General features: G+C 42.2%; 1 protein-coding gene across 1 annotated transcript in view; it reads right to left on the reverse strand.

Annotated features, from left to right (window-relative positions):
* Positions 1-22,357, reverse strand: part of LOC143006736 (receptor-type tyrosine-protein phosphatase mu-like) — a 94,717-nt gene that overhangs the window by 66,673 nt on the left and 5,687 nt on the right. The window contains 1 exon segment of the mRNA XM_076157991.1: positions 5,894-6,010. Coding sequence (XP_076014106.1) covers positions 5,894-6,010 — 117 coding nt within the window.

A 22,357-nucleotide genomic window follows, 5' to 3' on the forward strand; every position in this document is an offset into this window, starting at 1 on the left:
TTACTCTTTCTCTGTCCCATTCTCTCTCACTCTCACTGTGTGTGTGTGTGTGTGTGTGTGTGTGTGTGTGTGTGTGTGTGTCTCTCTCTCTCTCTCTCTCTCCCACACACACACACACATAAAGAATCATTAACATACGGCTCTTGATTGAAGGATTGATTGTAATGTAATTGTTTGTTGTCTTTGCCGAAAGACATTGAAGCAGTGAATATATTTTTTGAGCGTGTTCGATAGTTGCATTGACTTGTCAGAAGTGTTCCCATTGTGTTAATATAAACGGAGCTGAAAGTCGAATAACAGCTTTTTGCATGAATAGAACATTTCCACTCTATTGTGAAGTAAATCTCTCCGGTTTTGCTGATGAAGGATCCGGTTTTAGTGCTTTAATGTGAGCTCGGTCTACTCCTGTGTTAGAACTGTATGTAATATGCAACCCTATCAGTGCAAAACAGATCCGTAATTTATCTGCATGCAAGTTCAGTAATGTTACGGTAGATTTATAACTGAGAGGAGCCTCTTACGCACATGTGATTGAGGTTGTGTTCACCTTATGTTTCTAGGCAGCAATACGGTACCAGCTTGCCGCTAGCTGGAGCGGATGTGGACAGGACGAAGTAAGATGAATAGCGTGTCCCATAAAAGTCAGGCATGCTTGAAGAATACCATTTAGTGGCATACTATAACCATTACACCTGAACAGCTTGAATAGGTTTTCATGGTTTGATATACTGTTTAGTAATGTCAAGTTCACATTTGAAGCTATATATTTGTATTATATGTTCACTTGTTTTTATTTTATAAACTATTCAGTTGTATTTGGCTTTGGTGCAAAGCTTTTTTTGTGCACAGAAAGTGTTAAGTAGGATCGCAATGGTTAAATGTCAGATTAATAAGTAAAGGAGGAATGGAGCGACCCTCCTGAAGAGAGGCAAGGCAGGAGGCTTCACACTGGGATATACATTTTTGTGTCGTCTGTCTGCTATCCTCCATCTAATACTGTCCACCTTAAACCATCCAGTCCAATACTCCTCACCTTAAACCATCCACCATCAAGAAGTGTTTCTCTTAAACCTGTCCACAGTTCACTATTGTCCTCTTAAACCTTCCACCGCCCAGCACTGCTTTAACTTCTATCTTTTAATTGAAACTGATCCGAACTCACTGCTACTCACCACAGTTCACTATTGTCCTCTATGTCAAATACAGTCCACCTTAAGTCTTCTACAGTCTAATATGGAATACCTTAACTATCCACAGTCAACTGATGAGCGCCTGAAAACAAAGCTGAGGAAGACAGACGAAGAGGATTTACAGAAACATAGGTTTGGTCCAATTAAATCTACAGGGAGAGACTGACCTGCAGACTAACCAGGCAGTAAGACACCACTGTATCAGTCTGACCTCTCCTCTGGTTCAAATGAACAGGATTTTGATGTCCTGGTTGGTCAGATCTGTGCCCATTTCAGTAAAATTCCCTGAGTGGGCTTTAACTGGTTTTGGCAGGATGCTGATAGTGGCTTTACAACACACACACACATGCACAGTGGTGTGTCATGTTCAAAGGCTGGGTGAATCTGCATGCTGACACGCTGATAAACCATTTAGCACACTAATTAAACCTCATACATACAAACACACACACATTCACACAAAATACAAGAGATTTGTGGGAAGCATTTAAAAGGAGGGGACAATGACAGCATTAGACTGCATACCTTTGCCAAGGCCCAAAACTCACTTAAATATGACATTGTTTCTCAGTGAGGATACTTAACAGATTATTGTCTAGACTAGGATCAACCTGCTGACGAACCAACAAACTGTATATAAATCTATCGGGCCTCCTTGATGGAGAGAAGAAAACACACATTTCTTTACTGGTTTTTGTGGAATAAGGAAAAGGTAGAAAAATTCCCAATCACTGCGACGTTAAAGAAAGTGGATCAAAATCAACGCTAAGATTGAATCTTTTCCCTGGCTCACACCCTAACTGCCCACTGAGTTTACAGAAAATATGTGATGCTAGAAACAAACAGACCAACAAACAAACAAAAAACCAGACAAACAAAGCAACCTAGACGAAAACATCACCTCATTGGCAGAGGTAATAAATTCTGTAGAGATGGATGGAGCTTACAGAGAAAGAAAGAAAACCAGTCAGACAAAAAAAGGAAGTGGAAAAGGAACCTTTTACCTGTTGACTGCAGCTGTGTGCATTTGTTTGCCTGTGCGTGCGTGCGTGTGCGCGTGTATGTGTGTGTGCGTGCGTGTGTGTCTGCGTGCATGCGCGTGTGAGAATTCAAAAACACAAACTGCTGTAAACAGCACACACATCCTCTCTCATGCTCTTAAAAGAGAAAAACAGAAAAGTTAGAAAAGAGATTATAAACACACACACACACACACACACACACACACTCACACAAACACATACTCAGAAAAAGTACTTTTGACCTCCAGGTCTCTTTGACACAGAAAGGCATTTCGGGAGTTATCACACAGACACACACGACACACAGAGAGTGTGTTCTGTATATATTTGAAGCTTGTGTATGTGTGTACGTCTCTGTGGAGTTCAGGGTATATTAATATTTCTAATAGGGCTGTTATCAGCTCACTGCCAGCTGTACACAGCAAACACACACATACGCTACACAGCCACACACACACACACGCGCACACACACACACACACACACACACACTGCTGTTTTTCCTCAGATGCTATGTGTGTTGCATTATATTGTCTGTGTATCCGTGTGTGTTTCCCTCTGGCCATCCCTGATTGGAGCAAATCAATTAAATAGCTGAGGCTGCAGCATTTCATTGGCTGTCACTGGGGTGATTGACAGACAGACACACAGAAAGCCTGAGGACTACAGAGAGAACACACAACACAAACACAACAGAACCATGGGAACAAAATCAGAACAACCACACAGCAGCAGAATGACCAAGCGTCCACAGAGACAGAACCTCACCAATATATGTGTGTGTCTATATTAACCAACACTTTCTCTGACAGACGTTTTGCTAAGATAATGTTTTATAATTGATAGTATTTCTATAGAACCTGTTCAGTTCTTGCCGTGCTTACACATTAAATGCACATTCCAATGACTATCACTTCAAATTAAAAAATAAGCTCTCTCAGTACGTGTGTCCGTGTTCTACTGCATGGCTGCACAAGGTTACACACCGACACACATGCAAACATACACACACAGATAGTGTATCAGCAGCTGCCCGCAAATCTTAAATTGGAATTGGAGTCCTGCTGTTACTCTCTCTCTCTTTCTCTGTCCCTCTCCCTCTGTCCCTCTCTCCCTCTGTCTCTCTCTCTCTCTTTCAGTCTGTCTCCCCCTCCCCCTGTATGTCTCTCCCTCGCCCCACCTCTCTCTCTCTCGCTCTGGTGGAAGGTTAGTTAGATTTAATGCCCTGTCTTGCGCTGCTCACTGCTGCTACATATCAGCTACAAGGAGATCGAACCGGAGTGTCTGTGTGTGTGCGTGTGTGTGTGTATGTGTGTGACTAATTGCAGCCAATCCAGGCAATCAGAGAGCAAACAGCTTTGCTCCCAATGGGACACACACATACACACCCGAAAACACACAGACACACACACAACCACGCACACACCCACACACACTCTCTCACACACACACACCCACACACACTCTCTCTCTCACACACACACACACACATCCACGCACACACCCACACACAATAGAAGGGGGAGGTGAGAAACTATTTCCTGTCTTTTCTCCTCTCCTCTCCTTTCTTCTCCTCTGCTCTCTTGTCCTCTGTTTCTCCACTTTTCTTTTCTCCTCTCTCCTATAAATCACTTTAAATGAGAAAGTAACCACCAGCTTCTGTGTGTCCTCGATCAGCCTGTCTCTCACGTGATTGGCTGCGTGATTTAAGAGTGCTGCATTCTCATTCGTCAGCGGCTTAACCTCTGTGAGCATGTGACAAACGGTGGCTCCCGCCTTCACACACACACACTCATAAACACACACACATACGCACACACACACAAACACGCATGCACGCACACGCACTCTCTCTTATCTCCATAGGTCCATTGTGAACTCTCCCTGTCCGTCCATAACTCAGGGTAGTAATACTGGCAGGTCAATAGTAGATAACACACGTAGGTACGCACGCACGCACGCACCAACACACACGCACATACTGCAGACCCTCTTTGCTATCGCCGTACAGTCCGTACATAGTAAAGTGACATTTTGAAGCAGAAGCAACAAAATGTTTTAATTACTTGAATGGTTTCGGTGTGTAATTCAGGTGTAAGTCTGAAGAACATCAGTAGTAATGTATCTTATTATCATCAAACAGCCGTACAAACCATAAATGCTTCATGTCATTCTCTGTCCACATAAAAAACTGCACTGCAAATATTATTTATGATCAGGAGTGCACATAATGTTGCTAGTCCAGTACTACAGGGTATGTAAATGAGTTATGTAAATGAAAGCTCTTTACACCAGCCAATCAGCTTTTCCTGCTGCAGTCTGAGGAAGGTGAGACTTCTAATATCAACATGTTAGAGAGAAAACACTTAAACCCTTTGTGCAGATGTGTTGCTCATTAGCAGGGACAAGATGAATCTGAATCTGAACCAACAGCACGAGCAGGTAAAGGCGCACACACACACACACACGCGCGCTCACGTGTACACACGTCTGTGAGCACCATGTAGGCGTTCCCAAACTCACATTGCCTCTTTAATTTCCTATATTCTTTAACTGTATTCTACAATTCTGACCAATTTCTGCCAAACCTTAAATTGCAAAAGTAAATGCTTTTGTTTAGATTAGTCAATCTGGGAAAATATGCAAGAAATAAATTGTAGGAAAAAGTCTCCTTCATCACTCTAAAGATGGACTTTCTGTTCTACTGAGTCACAGTGAACCTACATGTGCTCCCTGAGGAACACCAACAACAATGTTTCCTGTTCAAGAACACTGAGCTCATTAGAAACACAAAGACAGGGAGACACACAGTCATACAGGGACCCAAAATTAGATACAGAGAGACAGGCAGATGCACACACTGACAGACAGAAAGAGGCTGATACAAACAGACAGACTGAAGTCATTTTCACATGCTAAAATCCCGCCTTGTGCCTTTTGTGCTTATTCAAACATGCCACAGCCATGACAAGGTGCGGCCCAGCGCATGGCGGTAATGATACAATATGGATGTTAACTGACCAAAAATCGACAGAAGAAGAATTAGCTAGGACAAGGCTGGATGTATGTGTAACCAACAAGAGGTCTCCTATTGTTTTCAGAAACATTGGATGGTGGAAGAGCTGTTTTTGTGCAGTGCTATTGTTCAATTGTTTAATTTTCAACCTGAGGGAAAAGTTTTTTTTCGTGATGAATCACAACGGCACATTCGAAATATTAAAAAGGACATTGAAAGCGCTTTGGAGCTCGTACACGATAGTATCTCATATTGTACGAGACAGCTGGTGATCTATTTCATCCTAAGCGCTGACTGGGAGTGCTCTCGGATTTCCACATCGGTTCGATTCCATTCTTGAAATAAATATATATATATATAATATAGCAAACTGTCACCGATTCAAACACGTTATCAGGAGTCATCTGATTCGTTCGCTCACTTCACATGAAAGCATCTCCCACCAGAGGGTCGTAACTCTTTACAGGACCATCCCCGCATTGTTCCTATGCTCATTTACAACAGACCCACACTTTCCCAGCATTGTTACTTGGTCTTGAGGTGAGATAACGCTGGGACAAAATATTCCAGTATATCACTGAGGCATCCATTCAAACATGACCCCACGCTGGAACAATCTGGCATGCTGGCATATACTGCGTGTGGGAATGGGGCTTAACAGGTACCTGCTGGGATCCACGGGTGGCTGGCTGGGCGGTCTCTGGTGTCGCCCTGCTCCCAGTCAAAGTCATCATCTTTGGACTGGACCAGACTACAGTCAGGAGACTGTCCAGACAAACAGGCTGTGGGAGAGACAAACAGGTGGACAGTCAGTCGTTTTGTTGATTTTTTTATGTATCATACAGTTTTATTACAGTGTATTCATGAGATAGAGACAGAGAAAGAGATAGAAATAGAAATATGGAGAGGTGGATACTTGAAAGAGGGAAAGAGTGGGAGAGAAAGAGAGAGACAGAACGACTTGTAAAACAAATAATGTTCCTGTGAGTGCGACGGTTCCAGTTCATTAACATTACCCAGCATCCTCCACACACACACACACACAGCGAGAGGGAGAGAGGGAGGGAGAGAGAGAGAGAGAGAGAGAGAGAGAGAGAGAGAGAGAGAGAGAGAGAGAGAGAGAGAGAGAGATAATAAATGTAAACTGTCCTCGTTCCTCTGGGGCTCAAACACATCTTAAATCCCTCCATTCATACCATCACTGTGTGTGTGTGTGTGTGTGTGTGTGTGTGTGTGTGTGTGTGTGTGTGTATGTGTGTGTGTGTGTGTGTCTGTGTGTGTGTGTGTGTATGTATGTGGTGTGTGTGTAGCTGTCATCTAAAAATGTTGACATTAAATAGCTGGAAGGCTCATTTTCATTCTTTGTAACAGAAGGCACATTAAATACACACGCGCGCACACACAAACACACACGCACAAACTTATCCCGCAGGGCAGTGTTAGCTCATCAACACACAGAAGACACAATCTGTTTAATCTGCTTCTATGAATTTGCATCTATATAACACAATGAAAACACACACATACACACACACACACACACACAGTTAGACGTCTCCTCTCTCTCCCAGAGGAAAACAGAGAAAAGCAATCTCAGCTTCTTGATCGCCTGACACACTGAACTGTAGAGAGCAGAGCTAAGTGTATGTGTGTGTGTTGTGACACTTATGTGGACATGATAACAGAAGTATTACAGATGTAAGTATAACAAAATAATATATGTTTTTACATCGGACCAGTGTGCATTAAACCACTAAGGAAGACTTTACGAACATTTTAAATATGTAACAGTTTGCAAGTGGTCAAGCAAAAACACATTAAGTGGTGTGTGTGGGTGTGGGTGTGTGGGTGTGTGTGTGTGTGTGTTTAGGCCGAAAGTAAAGTTTCAAGACCACATTAAAGCTTTGCTTCAGGCCTATGATACAGCTCAGGACCACATTAAAGCTTAACCTCAGGGCTGTGATAAAGCTTAGGCTCAGGATCATGATAAAGCTAAAGACCACGTTAAAGCTCAGACTCAGTGCTATGATAAAGCTGAGGCTCGGGGCCACAATAAAGCTTAGGCTCAGGGCCATGATAAACCTTAGGCCCATGATAAAAGCTTAGGGTCAGGGCTATGATAAACCTTAGGCCCATGATAAAGCTTAGGGTCAGGGCTATGACAAACCTTAGGCCCATGATAAAGCTTAGGGTTAGGGCTATGACAAACCTTAGGCCCATGATAAAGCTTAGGCTCAGGGCCATGATAAACCTTAGGACCATGATTAAACTTAGGGTCAAGACCATGATAAAGCTTAGGACCATGATAAAGCTTAGGGTCAGGGCTATGATAAACCTTAGACCCGTGATAAAGCTTAGGCCCATGATCAAGCTTAGGCTAAGGGCAATAATAAAATAAATACAGCTTGGGCTCAGGAACATGATAACTCTTACCTTAGGGTCCATGATAAAGCTTAGGACCACTATATAGCTTAGACTGAGGACCATGATAACCTGCGTTGTGTCTTTCATTAAGGACGAACTTGTAGTTGGGATGTTTATCTGAAGTATAGCAAAATACTATACAACACTATATAAAACAACCCAATTAACAAAACTTAATAACAATATATATAATAACCCCGAAGATATAAACCCCTGTGGCCATAAAAGGTACTGCACCCCGAACGTAACGCAAATGAAAGAATTAAACGAGTTAAACACACAATTCACACGAACTACAGTAACACTACACTACAAGACGAATAAGCACTGGTATGAGTCGGGAACAACAACAAAATTCGGTCCGCCTAAACAGAATAAATATCAAATTAAAATGTACATTACTTAAGTGAGCACGTGCTTCCAAGGAAAACGACAATACAAAGGCAAATAAAAGTTACAAAACGATGTAAAACATCACACATATACATTTTATAAGGGAGGTTATCCAAAATATTTAACAATAGGATATATATAACATACAATACAACGGAAAATAAGATTTAATGACATATATTGCGGACCGGATTTCGACCTAATTTACCTGCAGACAGAAGACATTGATTCTACCGCAGTCTACCCACAATGCCACTAACTAGCAAAATAAAAGCCCTCATCCAATTCCGCAGGATTTAACAATATATATACTAATATAACCTAACTATTAATTAACGTAACTGATAAACCCATTACATTAGGACCATGATAAAGCTTAGGTTGTATTCTGACCTGTGGTTCGTTGCTCCAATTCGGAGTATAATGTTTACAAACAATCCTTGATTGGATTTGAGCTCACACATGAACATTTACCGGCATTCAACCTTAGCTTCAAGGTCATGATAAAGCTTAGGACCACAGTAAAGCTTAAGCTCCAGCCCAACGTATATAGCTCAAGGCCAACTTCAAAAAGAAGGCAAGTGGACCCAGTTATGTCCACTACTGTCTGTTGGCAACAAGTTCTGTTTATGTGCCATTTTGGTGTCCGCTGGCTCCTGAAATCCATTGCAGAATCATGGGGCTCCAGAGCCAATCTGATATTTGGATGCTAACATGGTCATCACATGCAGACAGGCAAAGTCAAACATTTTGGCAAATTAGAATTTTCAGTTCAACTAACCTCCATGGCTTTGGATTGTGAGAGGAAACCAGAACACAGGGAGGAAACAAAATGTTTCCTGGCATTTAATGAAACCAGAGAGACGCATTTTTCCTTTAGCACTTGTAGTTTTCTCTCACTGCCTCCTACAGTATGTCTGCACACAATTGTATCCCTTCCCACAATCATAGAAATGTATAGTCTGTGCTTTCAGATGAGGAGGGGTCATATGGACACTAAATATTGGTTGGTGCATGGACATCCACGGAACCTAGCAGCCGCTCATGGCTACGCAGATGGGGAAATCATAAATTGGCCATCCAGCTCATGTCCATGGTAAAACTTTGGTTTGGCGAAAGGTCAACTTGATACCATGGTACACTAGCTACAAGTCTGACTGAACTACAAGAGGCTTTCGCACATCATATCACAGTAAATTATACTTCTACTACAACACTATGATTACTACTGTTGATTCTAAAAACTGCTGGACTACACCATTTTAATTAATTAGTTTCTGCTTCAGAGACACACGACAATGCTTCCCTCTCTCCCTCCTTCTCTTGGCCCCCTTTGTTTTTTTCTCTTATCCCTTGTTCCACGGGAGAAAAACAAAAGCAAGGGGAGAGCGGACCGTGAGACCATGTGTCGATGGGGACTAGATTGTTGTCAGGGCGTTCTTCGCCTCGACTCGCCTCAGCAGGAAATGAGAGAAACACACACGCACACACACAGTTTCCACTCTGCCGTTCAGTCACATACCATACACCGTCTCTCTCTGTATCTCTGTGTCATGTTTGTTGGCAGAGTTTGAGTGATGACAGGAGAGCAGAATACACGCCCTGAGGGAGCACACAAACACACACTCATACACACTAAGAGGGTGAGAGAGAGAAAGAGAATTCGCTCTGAGAATTCAGGAGTTGTGTGCGTCTGTGTGTGTGTCTGTGTGTGTACCAGCAGTAATTAATCATAATGTGCTGTTATTGATTGTCTGCCCTCTCTATTCTCCAGTCGCCTGATCAATAAGTGAGTGTCCTCTCCTCTGTGCTGATAAATGAAACAAGTAGCTTTCGAACAGGAAATTGTAGTTTAACAGCCTACAAGGACCACAATGCACTGCAGCACTGACATACTGTCGAAAGTTTGTAGTAGCTGTAATAATAGAAGTAATTACAGTGGTTACAGCAGTAGCTATTGCAAAAGCAGTTAGAATTGTGGCAATAGAAGTATCAGAACTAGAACTAGTATTAGCACTGGCAGGAGTAGAAGTAGTAATAATACCTGGAATATTTACATCTACCATACCATAATCTATCCCAAATCTTAATCCCCTCATGAGTTGAAGGAATAGTTTAGGGAATGATTAAGATTCAATCCAAAAATCATAGACCCCATTTTTGGTGGCCTGTGCCGGGAAGACAGGGATGTCGGCTCACCTCAAGCTCAAAACATCAGAGTCTATTGTTAACAGGTTGACGTCAATTCCCTATGTTTTTTTCATTGGTAAAGGTGTGTGTCATCTGTGTTTCAGTACCCTTGTCTGTCACTGATAAATCAAAGGAAAAAAAGGAAAATGCAATCAAAGAGATGCTTCACCTGCGTCACTATGCTTTTGTTATATATTTTTAAGACAAAATGCAAAACACAAAAGCAGTGTAATACGAGCAGCAAAATGTTAAAGGCGTATTTCTGAGCAGAATGTGTTCTGCACAGAAAAATGTTATTACATTTACAGAAAGGTACTTAAACTACAAACTAAAAATGTTAACCAGTATGAAGAATATTTCAGGAGTACAACTGGTACACAGACCTACACAAGTACTATACAGATCCAAGTCAAAACTCTTTACACAACAAAATGTATGCAGAACCTATTCATGATATGAACATGCACACACACACACACACACATGCACAGTGTGCTTATTAGTCAGCTGGGTGAGTGCCTTCTCACTTTTTCAACTTCTTCCTCTCTTTTCATCTGTCTATGGCTCTCACTCTCATTTTCTCCCTCTGAAGAATGTTGGACTGAATGAAACCATCTGGTCCTGATTAGGAAAATGACTCCTCTTTCTCTGTGGTTTTTCTCTGTAATGCTCTCTCTCCCTCTCATCTCTTGCACACACACACACGGAGACACACACATACAGAGTCTTCTTGTTCAGTATTGCCCAACGCTGAGTGACCATCAGAATGTTAACTACCACCCCTCCACACACACACACACACACACTCAGAGTTTAGATCAGTAGTCGTGTTATTCAGTGTGCAGTAGAAACAGGGGAGGACACTCAACCACAAATACTGCAGTGCTCAGACACTTGATCAGTTCAGCTCTAGTGTGTTCATGCTTGCAGATGTAAAACAACCTAAACGTAACATTTTCTTATCTAATCGTTGACCCTTAAAGTGGTTCCTATGGCACAATCACTGCAACCACAAACTCATGTAACAAACCCTGACCAACTGTGCAGAGCTACAATTTCTCTTCGCTGCTTAAGGCTTTTGGTTTGCAATTTTAAAATGCACATTTATCAAAACACCACACAGTTGTCTACACTAGACCAGTGTTTTTCAACCTTTTTTGAGCTAGGGCATATTTGTTACATTTAAAAAATCCTGCGTCACGCCACTAACCAAAAGTGTTCCAAAATGACACATTTACAATGACAATTACTTAATAGTCTGTCAATTTATTTGTACTCACTCAGTTACAATGGCTTTGCTGGCAGGTAACGTCTCTGCCACAAAGGCTTTTTGGATTTGGCTACGAGTTCAGCTACCAAGTAACTAGCTTTGAGAGCTATCGCAGACACCGTTGTAGTTTTTCTCATTAAAGTTGCCTGTTGCTCCGTGTTTTTTCGGGGGCGAACAAAATCTGTTTTCTTGCTTTGAAGTGACGGGTGTTTTGTTTGGAGATGGCGTTTAAGCTAGCTTGGGACCATGACACTGTTGTTAAGCTTTTCCCTACACACCAAGCAGTGTACATCAAGTGCATCAGGATCCCCAGTGAAAGTAAATCCAAACAGAAGATATCTTTGCTGTATTTGCTTGAACTTACCGTTATTGCTTTCTTTTGACCACCACTCATATGACTCTTCTCATCTGGGTTAGAATCACGCATCACTACTTCTATTGTTTTGAATTAACAAGGTCATTATCGCGCTACTGCCACCTACTGGGCAGGTTAGTCAGGACACATGGAAGACACTAGTGTGCCGTGGCACAGTGGTTGAAAATCACTGCACTAGACAAACTCAAATCTTTCATTTGCGAGCCAGCTACAACCAGTGTTTACTGCCCACATGGTCATCTTACTTGACACCCTACACAATGTACTCATTCCTGATGACCAGAGGAATGAACAGTGAAGGTTTGCTGAGATCTGAGACAATGTATCCAGTTCCCACCAGACTGGACCATCCATACACCATCCATTTCTGAGCCCCACAGAAGAAATCCTTTCAGTGTGTAGAGGCAGAAGGTATTTGTTCCATCCCACACACATACCCTTTCTCCAAGACATGGAGGTGGTCTATATGAGGGCATGCTAGAGCTGGATACGTCATTCTAAGTGATATGTCTCCTGCTATCGTGCTAGTGAGTACATCACTCCCAATGTTGATGAGGTGCTGTGGCCAGACCCGAATAGGAGAAACGATGCAGTTTATTTATTTTTTCACTTTCCAGTTCTTATCTTATCGTGCTTCACAATAACAAGCCTCTCTATCTTGAACTGCATTTTTGTCTATACCGTTCATGCCCAAGTGTGGCTATAAATGTACTGCAAAGAGACATAAATTAGGTAATACCCCTGTATGTGTTTACTAGTGTAGTAGTTTTCCTGCATTTTGGTTGTGTTTGGCTGTATGTAGGTCCAGAGGACTGTGTGAAGAGTCGGATAAAGAATAACACTGGAATTGAAAGGCCAAGTCAAGTCTAGAATGATCCAGGGTAAAGCTAAGATGAACAATGTACTATTAGGACTAGATGTACTATGTGCGGTTGTGCCAGCAGTACAATTCCTTATTCAGGTTGTGAGACTCCTTCCACTTCAGATGTCAAAGGTCAGATGGGAACACACAACTGTGCTATGTCGACCCCCCTACCCCGGGTCAGGTCATACTCTCACCTGTCATCCTGCTCTGCTTCCATGAACATGTGAAGGGAAATTCCCTGGAATTAACCCTGTCTCTCTCTCTCTCTCTGCCTGTCTCTCTCTCTCTGTTTTTTCCTAGAGACCACACACATGCATTGTACACACTCTCAACACCCTGCATGTCTGTTTGTCTGCCTGTTTGTCTGCCCGAATGTCGGTGAGGGACTGAATTATTTCTACAAAACCTTTACACACCATGGCCACTCCCGTGTGAGGCTCATAACTCATAACTAAATTTTTTGAGTACACAACGATGCTTGACTCTAGCTTTAACTAACTTTAAGTTCATTTCATATAAATATTTGAATGATTTAATTTGAATAATAACAAAGAATTAAACACACCTTAACTCACAGGACACACAGCTGCTTCCTGCTTTGGGCCTGTTTGTGTCCCTCAATGTCACGTATTTAAAGCAACGGACTCAAGAGAATCTTATTAAATGTACAAAAACTGTAACATGGTGTTCACTTAACTCACAAAAACTTGAAAATAACAATACATTTTCTTTTTATCTATTTGTTACCATTATTTTTCCCTAAGAACATTAAATCTATGGATCTTTATTTATATACTGTTAATATACATAAAGTTATTTAACCTTTGGTGAAGTTTAGGTGAATTCACTGTGTATTTCTGTCATAGGGGGAACTGCTGCACACATTTTCTTTTGCTGTATCCAGACATTGAATTGAAATTGAAATTTGTGGATTTCAGGGTCCTTAAAAGCTGATAAATTTTGAGTAATTTTTACTTTTTCACAAAAGAACACAATGAGAAATGTTGGATGTTAAATTAAATTTACTGTTTTCTACTCATTTCTAGATTGTTTGTTATTTGAGGTTTTGTTTGTGTTCTCTGGACGATTTGAGGATTTTGTGAATATGTTCTGCGGTGGTTCTGTCTCTGCTGGCGGAGTTTATGGTGCCACACAACATGCACTGACCTCACAGTGTTCCTAGTTTCATTCCAGCAGGGATGCATGCTGATGGGCTTAGAAAATTTTGTTGATTGTTTTGAGATAGGAGACCAGCATGGAGGTAAACAATTCAGGTTTTCAGATCTTGTGCCTTGATGTGGTAATCGCGGTTATAGATACGTGATTCCATGTCAGTTGTTTACGATAAAGGGTCGACTAAAGCCCCTGATTGACAGGAATCACTCGGTGTGTGTGATCATGATGTCCCGCATGCATCAATCTCTGCTTTGCACTTCCAGCCCTCTGTGTTGTCCCTCCAGCATTCCCTTGCGTGCACATGGCGTCCTCGCAGTTAAATTACTAAACAACAACCTAAACAGACAAACTTCTGTATGGAGGTGGTGGTGAGTTCAGGGTTGAGTGGTGAGGTTTCAGAGTGCTTCCCAACCCACCAACATTGCAGCTTCGAGTTGCATTCTGCTAACGCTACCACGACACCAAACGGTGTTTCCTGCAAATGTCAGCTCCTTAAAACACACCGACAAAACGGTTGCATCTCTTTTGCCACTGACCTGTCTGAATGAAAGCTAACTATGCCTAAAATACAACAATATATATTATATATCAAATGTTCTCTGCATGAAACAGAGCTGAATCTTCTTTGAATACAGCACAACAGCTGGAGGAATGATAAATAAGAAGATAACACACCCGCACCTCAAGACTGTGTGTGTGTGTGTGTGTGTGTGTGTGTGTGTGTGTGTGTGTGTGTGTGTGTGTGTGTGTGTGTGTGTGTGCCCGTGCGTGTTATGTCGACTTCTTGTGTGGGAAGCACACTAATCCAGATTTTGATCTTTAAATTAAAATGTAAACCTTCAAGAGACAGAAAATTACACTTTCACTGTCTCACTCCATCTGTGTGTGTAAGTGTGTCTCAGTCGGAATGAGTGTCCCAGTGTGTGTATGTTTCCTGTGTGTGTATTGCGGGAAAAGCACGTCATGTTCGACCCAGTAAACCTTGTGTATATTGTGCGTCAGACCTCTGTTCTTCAGGAAACAACCTTCACTTCCTCTCTTTGTCCGTCTATCACACACACACACACACACACACACACACACACACAGGCGCACACACATTAACTCTCCAATTATCAGTGTGTAACCAGGCTTGTCTAATGTGTGTGTAATTATCTGGTGATACCAGATTTGGTGACACCAGCAGCTCTTAGCGCTTGGTCATAATGGGCTAACATTGATTAGCTTCACAGTTAGCCAGCCGTTAGCATGTTGTTATTTGTCCAACGTGATTGGACAAGACAGCCAAGACTGTGACACACACACACCTCCCAGCTGGACCTCGGGCTGCATGAGAGTGTGTATGTGACTGAAAGTGACAGCACACACACATACACATACACAAATACATGCACAGTGGTGGCACACACTGGCCTGTGGCATTAGTGGTGCCATTTAGCTGGAGAGACAGAATACACACACACACACACACACACACACACACACACACACCCACACACGCAGAATGAAACTTAACATTTAAACAGTGAAACATTTTTGTTTTGTAAAAATTTGACTTGTTTATCAAAGCTATCAAAGTTAAACACATTTTAACACTTACATTACTTTCAACTGAAGACAAAACCTAAATGTAAAAGTGTGGCTTCAAAGATCGATTGACTCCTAAGATGTGATTGACGCCAATATCTGATATCATCTCCACACTGTGTTCCTCATGTGAGATATAACGTGACCCTGCATACATGTTTCATCCTGCAGATTCCCTCCTGTGCCCCACTCACCCTCACCCAGAGGAGCTACATCCTGGGGGGATCTGACAGTGTGAGTGTGTGTGCATGTGTTACCCTGTAATTATTGGTACTTAGCATATTATTTTAATACAAACATATAGACACCCTTGAAGTATAGCCTGCTAGCATAACAACACACGCACACACACATACACACACACACACGCACACAAACACACACACAGCCAGAGGCACTGGGCTCGCTGCTCCATTATTAATTTTTTGGCCTGAGGCAAGTAGCTACTCGTGCTAAAGCTAACGCTATTAGCACCCAGTTACAGTTGACTTTGGAGATCACAGTTTTTTACAATGCACAAATGCACACACACTCAAACACACAATGAAAGGAATCTGTTTTTTGCTTGCACCGTGGCCATTGTAGCATCCTCACAGTCAGTGTGCGACTGTGTAAGTGTCACAAAGCATATTGTCTAAACCTGCCCTGCATTGTGTGTGTGTGCGTGCGTGTATGTGCGTGTAAAAGGCCAGCAGAGGTGTGTCCGTGTGTCACCTGTCCATTCTCATCAGTCACCCTGACACACACACACTCACACATACTCACACACCACACAGTACAGCAGAGGTGAGATGAGCGTGTCAGCTTTCCACCCAGAGGAAAAGAGCTGTCACTGTCTGTCTGTCTGTCCATCTGTCTCTCTCTCTGTCTGTCTGTCTGGATCCAAGCCTTCTCTCTATACACCCTTCTACCATAGTTGCCATGACAAAAACCTATTGTTACCATGGTTTTGTCATAATGTTGTGACTGTTGCCTTGGCTACTGCCAAATCAACTTTTACTTTTACCATGGTGAATTTTATAATTGACTGTAACTCTTCTAAACCAGCTGCTACCATGGTTAAAACTGTAAAATTAGGTGTTACCATGACGAATTGTGTAAAGCTGTGACTGTTGCTCTACTAAACCAGCTGCTACCATGGTTAGAACTGTAAAATTAGGTGTTGCCATGGCGAATTTTGTAAAGCTGTGACTGTTACTCTTCTAAACCAGCTGCTACCATGGTAACAACTGTGAAAAGAGGCATTGCCATGGCAAATTTTGTAAAGCTGTGACTGTTACTCTTCCAAACCAGCTGATACCATGGTTACAATTGTAAAATCAAGTGCTACCATGGTTATTCATGTAAAGCTGTAATTGTAACAACAAAACCATCTGTTACTATGATTACCACTGTAACCGTTGCAACTGTTAAGACTACATATTAACATGGGCATTGCTCCAACTGTTACAATGGCAACAACTGTCAAAATGTATATATATTTGCCACAATTAATGACCAAAGTTAAATACACCGTGGAGAACTGTTACCATAGTTACCACTGACATCAGACAGACGCACAGGCAGACATGTAAATGTAGGTGACTTTTAATTAAAATTCAAAATAATCCAGATTCAACAGATGGAGGTATTAAGAGAGACAGACAGACGCACACATACTCACGTACACATGACCACACATGCACACACACACATGCACACACTAAGACACAAGATATTAAAAAGTGGAGTGTAGGCAGATTAGGACATATCATAAACCAAGAAACATGTCAGATTAGATTATGTTTGCCCTTAATCTGCTCTTCTTCCATTTCTACCTCTCCTTTTCCTTTCCTCCTATAATCCCTTAGACCATCACTTCTATCCCTCCTTTCTCCCTTCCTTCCTTCTGACCTTCTTTGTTCCCCCTCTTTTCCTTGTGTCCTCTGTCTTCATCACCCAGCTCTCTATGGATCCTTTGCTTTTTTATGGTTTCTCCTCCCCTTCTTTTCTTCTCTCCTCCACTTGTCCTTGCTTCCTTCCTTACTTCTCTGAGACCCCCCCCTAACTGTGCTATGTTACTATGATAGGTTTTATGTGTATAACCTGCAGCTTTACTAAAGGGAAAAAAGTAGGACGAGCACAAAACACAGAAAAGAGGGGAGTGATGCAGAGAAAGAAGCAGAGAAGAAAGTGAAGCAGTAAAAGAGAGAGAGAGACATTTAGAGGACTTTTTCTCTCCTGCTGAGTCATCATAAATCTCTCTCTTTCTCTTTCCGTGTGTGTGTGTGTCTGTGTGTGTGTGCTGCAGTAATCGATAGAGCAGCAGATTGTCTGGTACTCAGGTGTCGAGTTTTACAGAAGCTCACTAAATTATCACTTTGTCTCTCTCCGTTTCTCTGTCTCTCTCTCTGTCTTACGCTGCCTCTGTCTATCTGTCAGTCTGTCTAGCTGTTCTCACTCTCTCTGCCCTTTTCGTTCTCTGTCCCTCTATGTCTGTCTTTCTCTCTGTTCCTGTCTGCCTGTCTCCCTGTTTCTGTCTGTAAGTCTATCTGTCTGTCTCTCTGTGTCTGTCTCTCTCTCACCCTCTGTCTCTAATTAGTTGATATATAAATACAATATTTCCAAACAATCAAATGTGATAAAGATAATCTTTAAAATATGTTATATGACTGAATGAACTTCATGTTCAAGTGAGAGCTCAGATTTAACTCAGATTAAGGTAATAGATATTTTTTCAAACATCATGTAAACACAGAGATAAAATTAAATTATCATCATTATTCTCATTTTTTTATTCATCTTTTCATGTATTGTATTTGTCTTACTCACACTCAGTCTCAGTACAAAGAAGTAGTGATCATAGTGAGCACGTAAAGTGGGTGAGTGACCCTTTGTTCCCACAATGCAACACACAGCGGGACAGATTTGTTCAATTCTTGTAAAGAATGACGCTCATCTCTTATAATTAATTATCACACATTAATATGACACACACACCTGCACACACTCTCACAGACACGCACACACAGTGAGCGGTTTAAATGTCAGCGATGACACCTTGAGCTGATGAAGAGTACAACAGAGCCTGCAGAATCTCACCCTGTGACACACACACACACACACACTGCCCCCCACCCCCGGCCAGCAGAAGGTCATCTGTAACCTCCAGCAGAGGGGGTGGGGGGGTGGCAGAGGCTGAAAAGGTCTTCTCCCACAGGACACACACACAGGAACACAGACAGCAAAACACACACAGCAGGTGTGTGTGTGTGTGTGTGTGTGTGTGTGTGTGTGTGTGTGTGTGTGTGTGTGTCAGGCTGTAGTTTGGTCTCAGAGGAGCAACCGCACAAACAGGAATTCCGACTGATTCACTGCAATACAACAAAGACACAGACCAGCAAACAATGGGGAGAGAGAGAGAGAGAGAGAGAGAGAGAGAGAGAGAGAGAGAGAGCGAGAGAGAGAGTCATGGGCAAAACAGCACTAACTGAGACGAAAAGGCATGAGACAAGACAAGAGCATGACAAGAGCAGATGAAAACACAGGTGACATGAGCGGAGGGATGAGATGAGACAAGAGCAGTGGAGGGATGAGATGAGACAAGACGAGAGGCAACAGACAAGAGGTGGGATAAGACAATGTGAGGTGAGACCAGATGAGAGGACATAAAAAGGCAAGATGAGACAAAACAAGCAAGAGTTTAGATGATAATTAGAAGAGGCAAGATAAGACAAGACATTAGACAAGACAGAAGAAAAGACGAGGGAGGTTGAAACAGCTGAAAGTCAAGATGATGAGACATGAGATGAGACACCAAATGAGAGGACTTTACAGAAATTAGACAAACAAAACATGACAAGAGACAAGACAAGAGGGGAGGGGACATGAAACGAGATGAGTGTGTTTGTGTGTATATGTCATCACCATCCTACACATCTAATGGACTAACTATGGACCATTTTGGAGTCTGTCTCTGTCCCCTGGAGGTCCCTCATGGCTCTCGACCACTAATGCAACTTTGCTGCTGGCCAAGCCTGAGGGCAACCTCACCCATTTCAGATTGTCTATCTCTTCCTTTCTCTCTGTCTGTCTCTCTTTCGGTTTTTGTCTCCCTCTCGATCCCACACGCACACACCTTCACAGTTTTTGCCCCTGTCTATCTGTGTCTGTCTCTCTCTCTCTTTCTGTCTCACGCTCTCCCTCTCTCTCGCTCTCTGTCTGTCTGCCTGCTTCTCTCTCTCTCTCCCTCCCTTGCGGTTTCTCTCTCCCTCTCTCTCTCCCTCTCCCTCTCTGTCTGTCTGTCTTTAACCCCTCTTAACCTCGACCAATCCCAGAGGTGATTCTTGGTTTCCCTCGGTTATGCTCTGACACACATACAGCCAATCATTAATCAGAGTCTGGTGGCATATTAAGGGTCTGGAACAGCCGAGGGACACAAACACACGCACACACACACACACACGCACACACAGTGACCCAAAAACTTGTCCTCAGTACAAAGACGTCTCAGAAAGCAGGAGGTCAGTGACGGTGAGTGTCCCTCAGCTGTTCTTCACTCAGATTCCCTGGTGTTAACAGATGACAGTGAAGGCGGCGCTGCAGGCTCTCAGTGACAGCTTCACTCTCACTTTTTATTCTTTGTACGCTACTTTCCACTATTTCTGTCAATGTAAAACTCTGAATTTCACACAAACCAGAGTCAGACTGTCTGACTCAATCAGAGACACTGGCTGAACTGTCTCTTACACAATAACGAAAAGCAGAAAGTCAAATACACACCTAAACAATGATTGAGACTGATAAACAACATCAAACGAAAACCACAATCAGGGCCAAACCAACACAATCTCAGACACAAACTCAAAACAATATGACTATTAAAACTAATATATTCAATTTAAAGCCTAAATGACATGGAGAAAACCTGCAACAAAGAGAAAACACACACACACACACACACAGATTAGCTGCGTATTAATATTTACTGTAGTAATATGGGTTAAATAGCAGCTTCTAGGCCTGAAGTCCCTTTAGGCTTTACATACACACCCACACACCCCACACACACACACCAACACACACACACACACTCGCTGGCAGCACTTTTACTGATAATTATCATAATGATGATGATAAAAAAGCATTAAAGTCTTAATAAAATATTTAGCCTCCTTCTTGTTTCCCTTTTATCTCAGCAGCAAGCAGGCATTGTTTATTTATTTGTCTGTTTAATGTGAAATTGTGGAGGGAGACTCTTGTGTTACTTTCCTAGTGAGCTGTGACTTTGGTTGGAGAAATAAATCTGAATAAACTGCTGTGACTCGTTGCTTTTCATTTTCACATTTTCACCCCCTTTGTTAGTTTGATGCTTTATATTTGTACTTCACTAATCTAAAATATGCAGATTTCTCTTTAATCTCCTCACAAATCCACATCAGAGTGTGAATCGTGTGCTGTGACAGAGTGTGTGTCGGCTTTCTAATAAGCATCATGTGTGTTGTGTTTGCTGGATTAAGGCAGTTAAATGCTGTTCAGCAGGAGAAAAGAATTCCGGGCGCCCGGAGCGCCCCCGCTGGCCTGTTGGATTAATTTTCTGCCTGCCTGAGACACTGTGTGTGCAAACCAAACGGGGATTAAAGAAAACCCGGATTAAGACTCCTTTTGTTTAAAATGTGAGATGACATGATTTCTGTTCCTGCCTCTGTCAGAGATCCAAATCACCCCCAGTCCCTGAACTCACCAAAGGACACGGAATATGCTTCCACTTATAGCCATGTTAGTTAAATTTACACAAACCATCACATAATACTCCAAATATGATGTAAAAGCTATACATTCTACATCCCCCAAAATCTGGAGAGATGAATATACTAACTCCAATATTACAATGTATTACTTTTTTTTAATTATGAGACAGTATGAAAGCATTCCTTTCTACAGTGCAATAAAACAGTAGAAGGAATGCTCTGGATTTATCAAATTATGATATAAAATGTCACAGATGCCACGCACAAAAAATCCTGAATGGTCTAATCACAGCCAGAGGGTGGACGGCTGGATCAATGATGGAGGAATAGATGGTTGGATGTGAAGCTGCATTTGACCATGGAGTCTTAGCTGTTTGGGGTGGGGTTTAAAGGGGCGTGGCTTAGAAGGGGCAGAGTTTGGAGGGAAGGTATCTGTGACAGGTTACTGAAGGATTAGGGGGGTTAAGTATTTTCCTCGTCAAAGCCACATTCCTCAGATTAACCAAAATATTTCGTTAATAACAGATTTTGTATGTGTGTGTGTGTGTGTGTGTGTGTGTGTGTGTGTGTAATCCCTGACCAGAGATGCCTGACTGATTAGTGTTATGGCCTAAATCCCTGATCATATTCGTAGGATTATTATTTGAGGAAGTGTGTGTGTGTGTTAGTGTGAGTGTGCGTGCGTGTGTATGTGTGTGTACAACTTTAAGACAGTGAAGAAATGAGACAGGGATTTGTGTGTGTGTAATCTGTTAAATTGCCTGCTGCCTGGTCAGCAGATCTGAAGTTTATATTACTTCTGTTCGACATAGACTAAAACTTTACTTAGAGCTAAACTTTAACCTAACCTAGGCTAAAACATTAATTCCAACTAAGCCTTAACCTTAATGTTAACTTTTATCTTATCCTGAATCGAGGACAAGCAAGGCAGGCCATTGATTGAAGCCAAAATCTAGGAGTGGCACATCTGCTAAAACCCCCTTGAAACCAAGGATTGCTGATGTAAACGACATGCCCGAAAACCCTCCTGAGGGGCCCCATCCCATTAAGTAGCAGGACTGTGATTAGTCTGCAGAAAAAGGATTAAGTTCATGGAATATCCCAAATCACCCATACCGT

This window comes from Genypterus blacodes, unplaced genomic scaffold, assembly GCF_046128005.1.
Source record: "Genypterus blacodes isolate CSIRO-AG114 ecotype Tasmania unplaced genomic scaffold, CSIRO-AGI_Gbla_v1 ptg000076l_1, whole genome shotgun sequence".
NCBI lineage: Eukaryota > Metazoa > Chordata > Actinopteri > Ophidiiformes > Ophidiidae > Genypterus > Genypterus blacodes.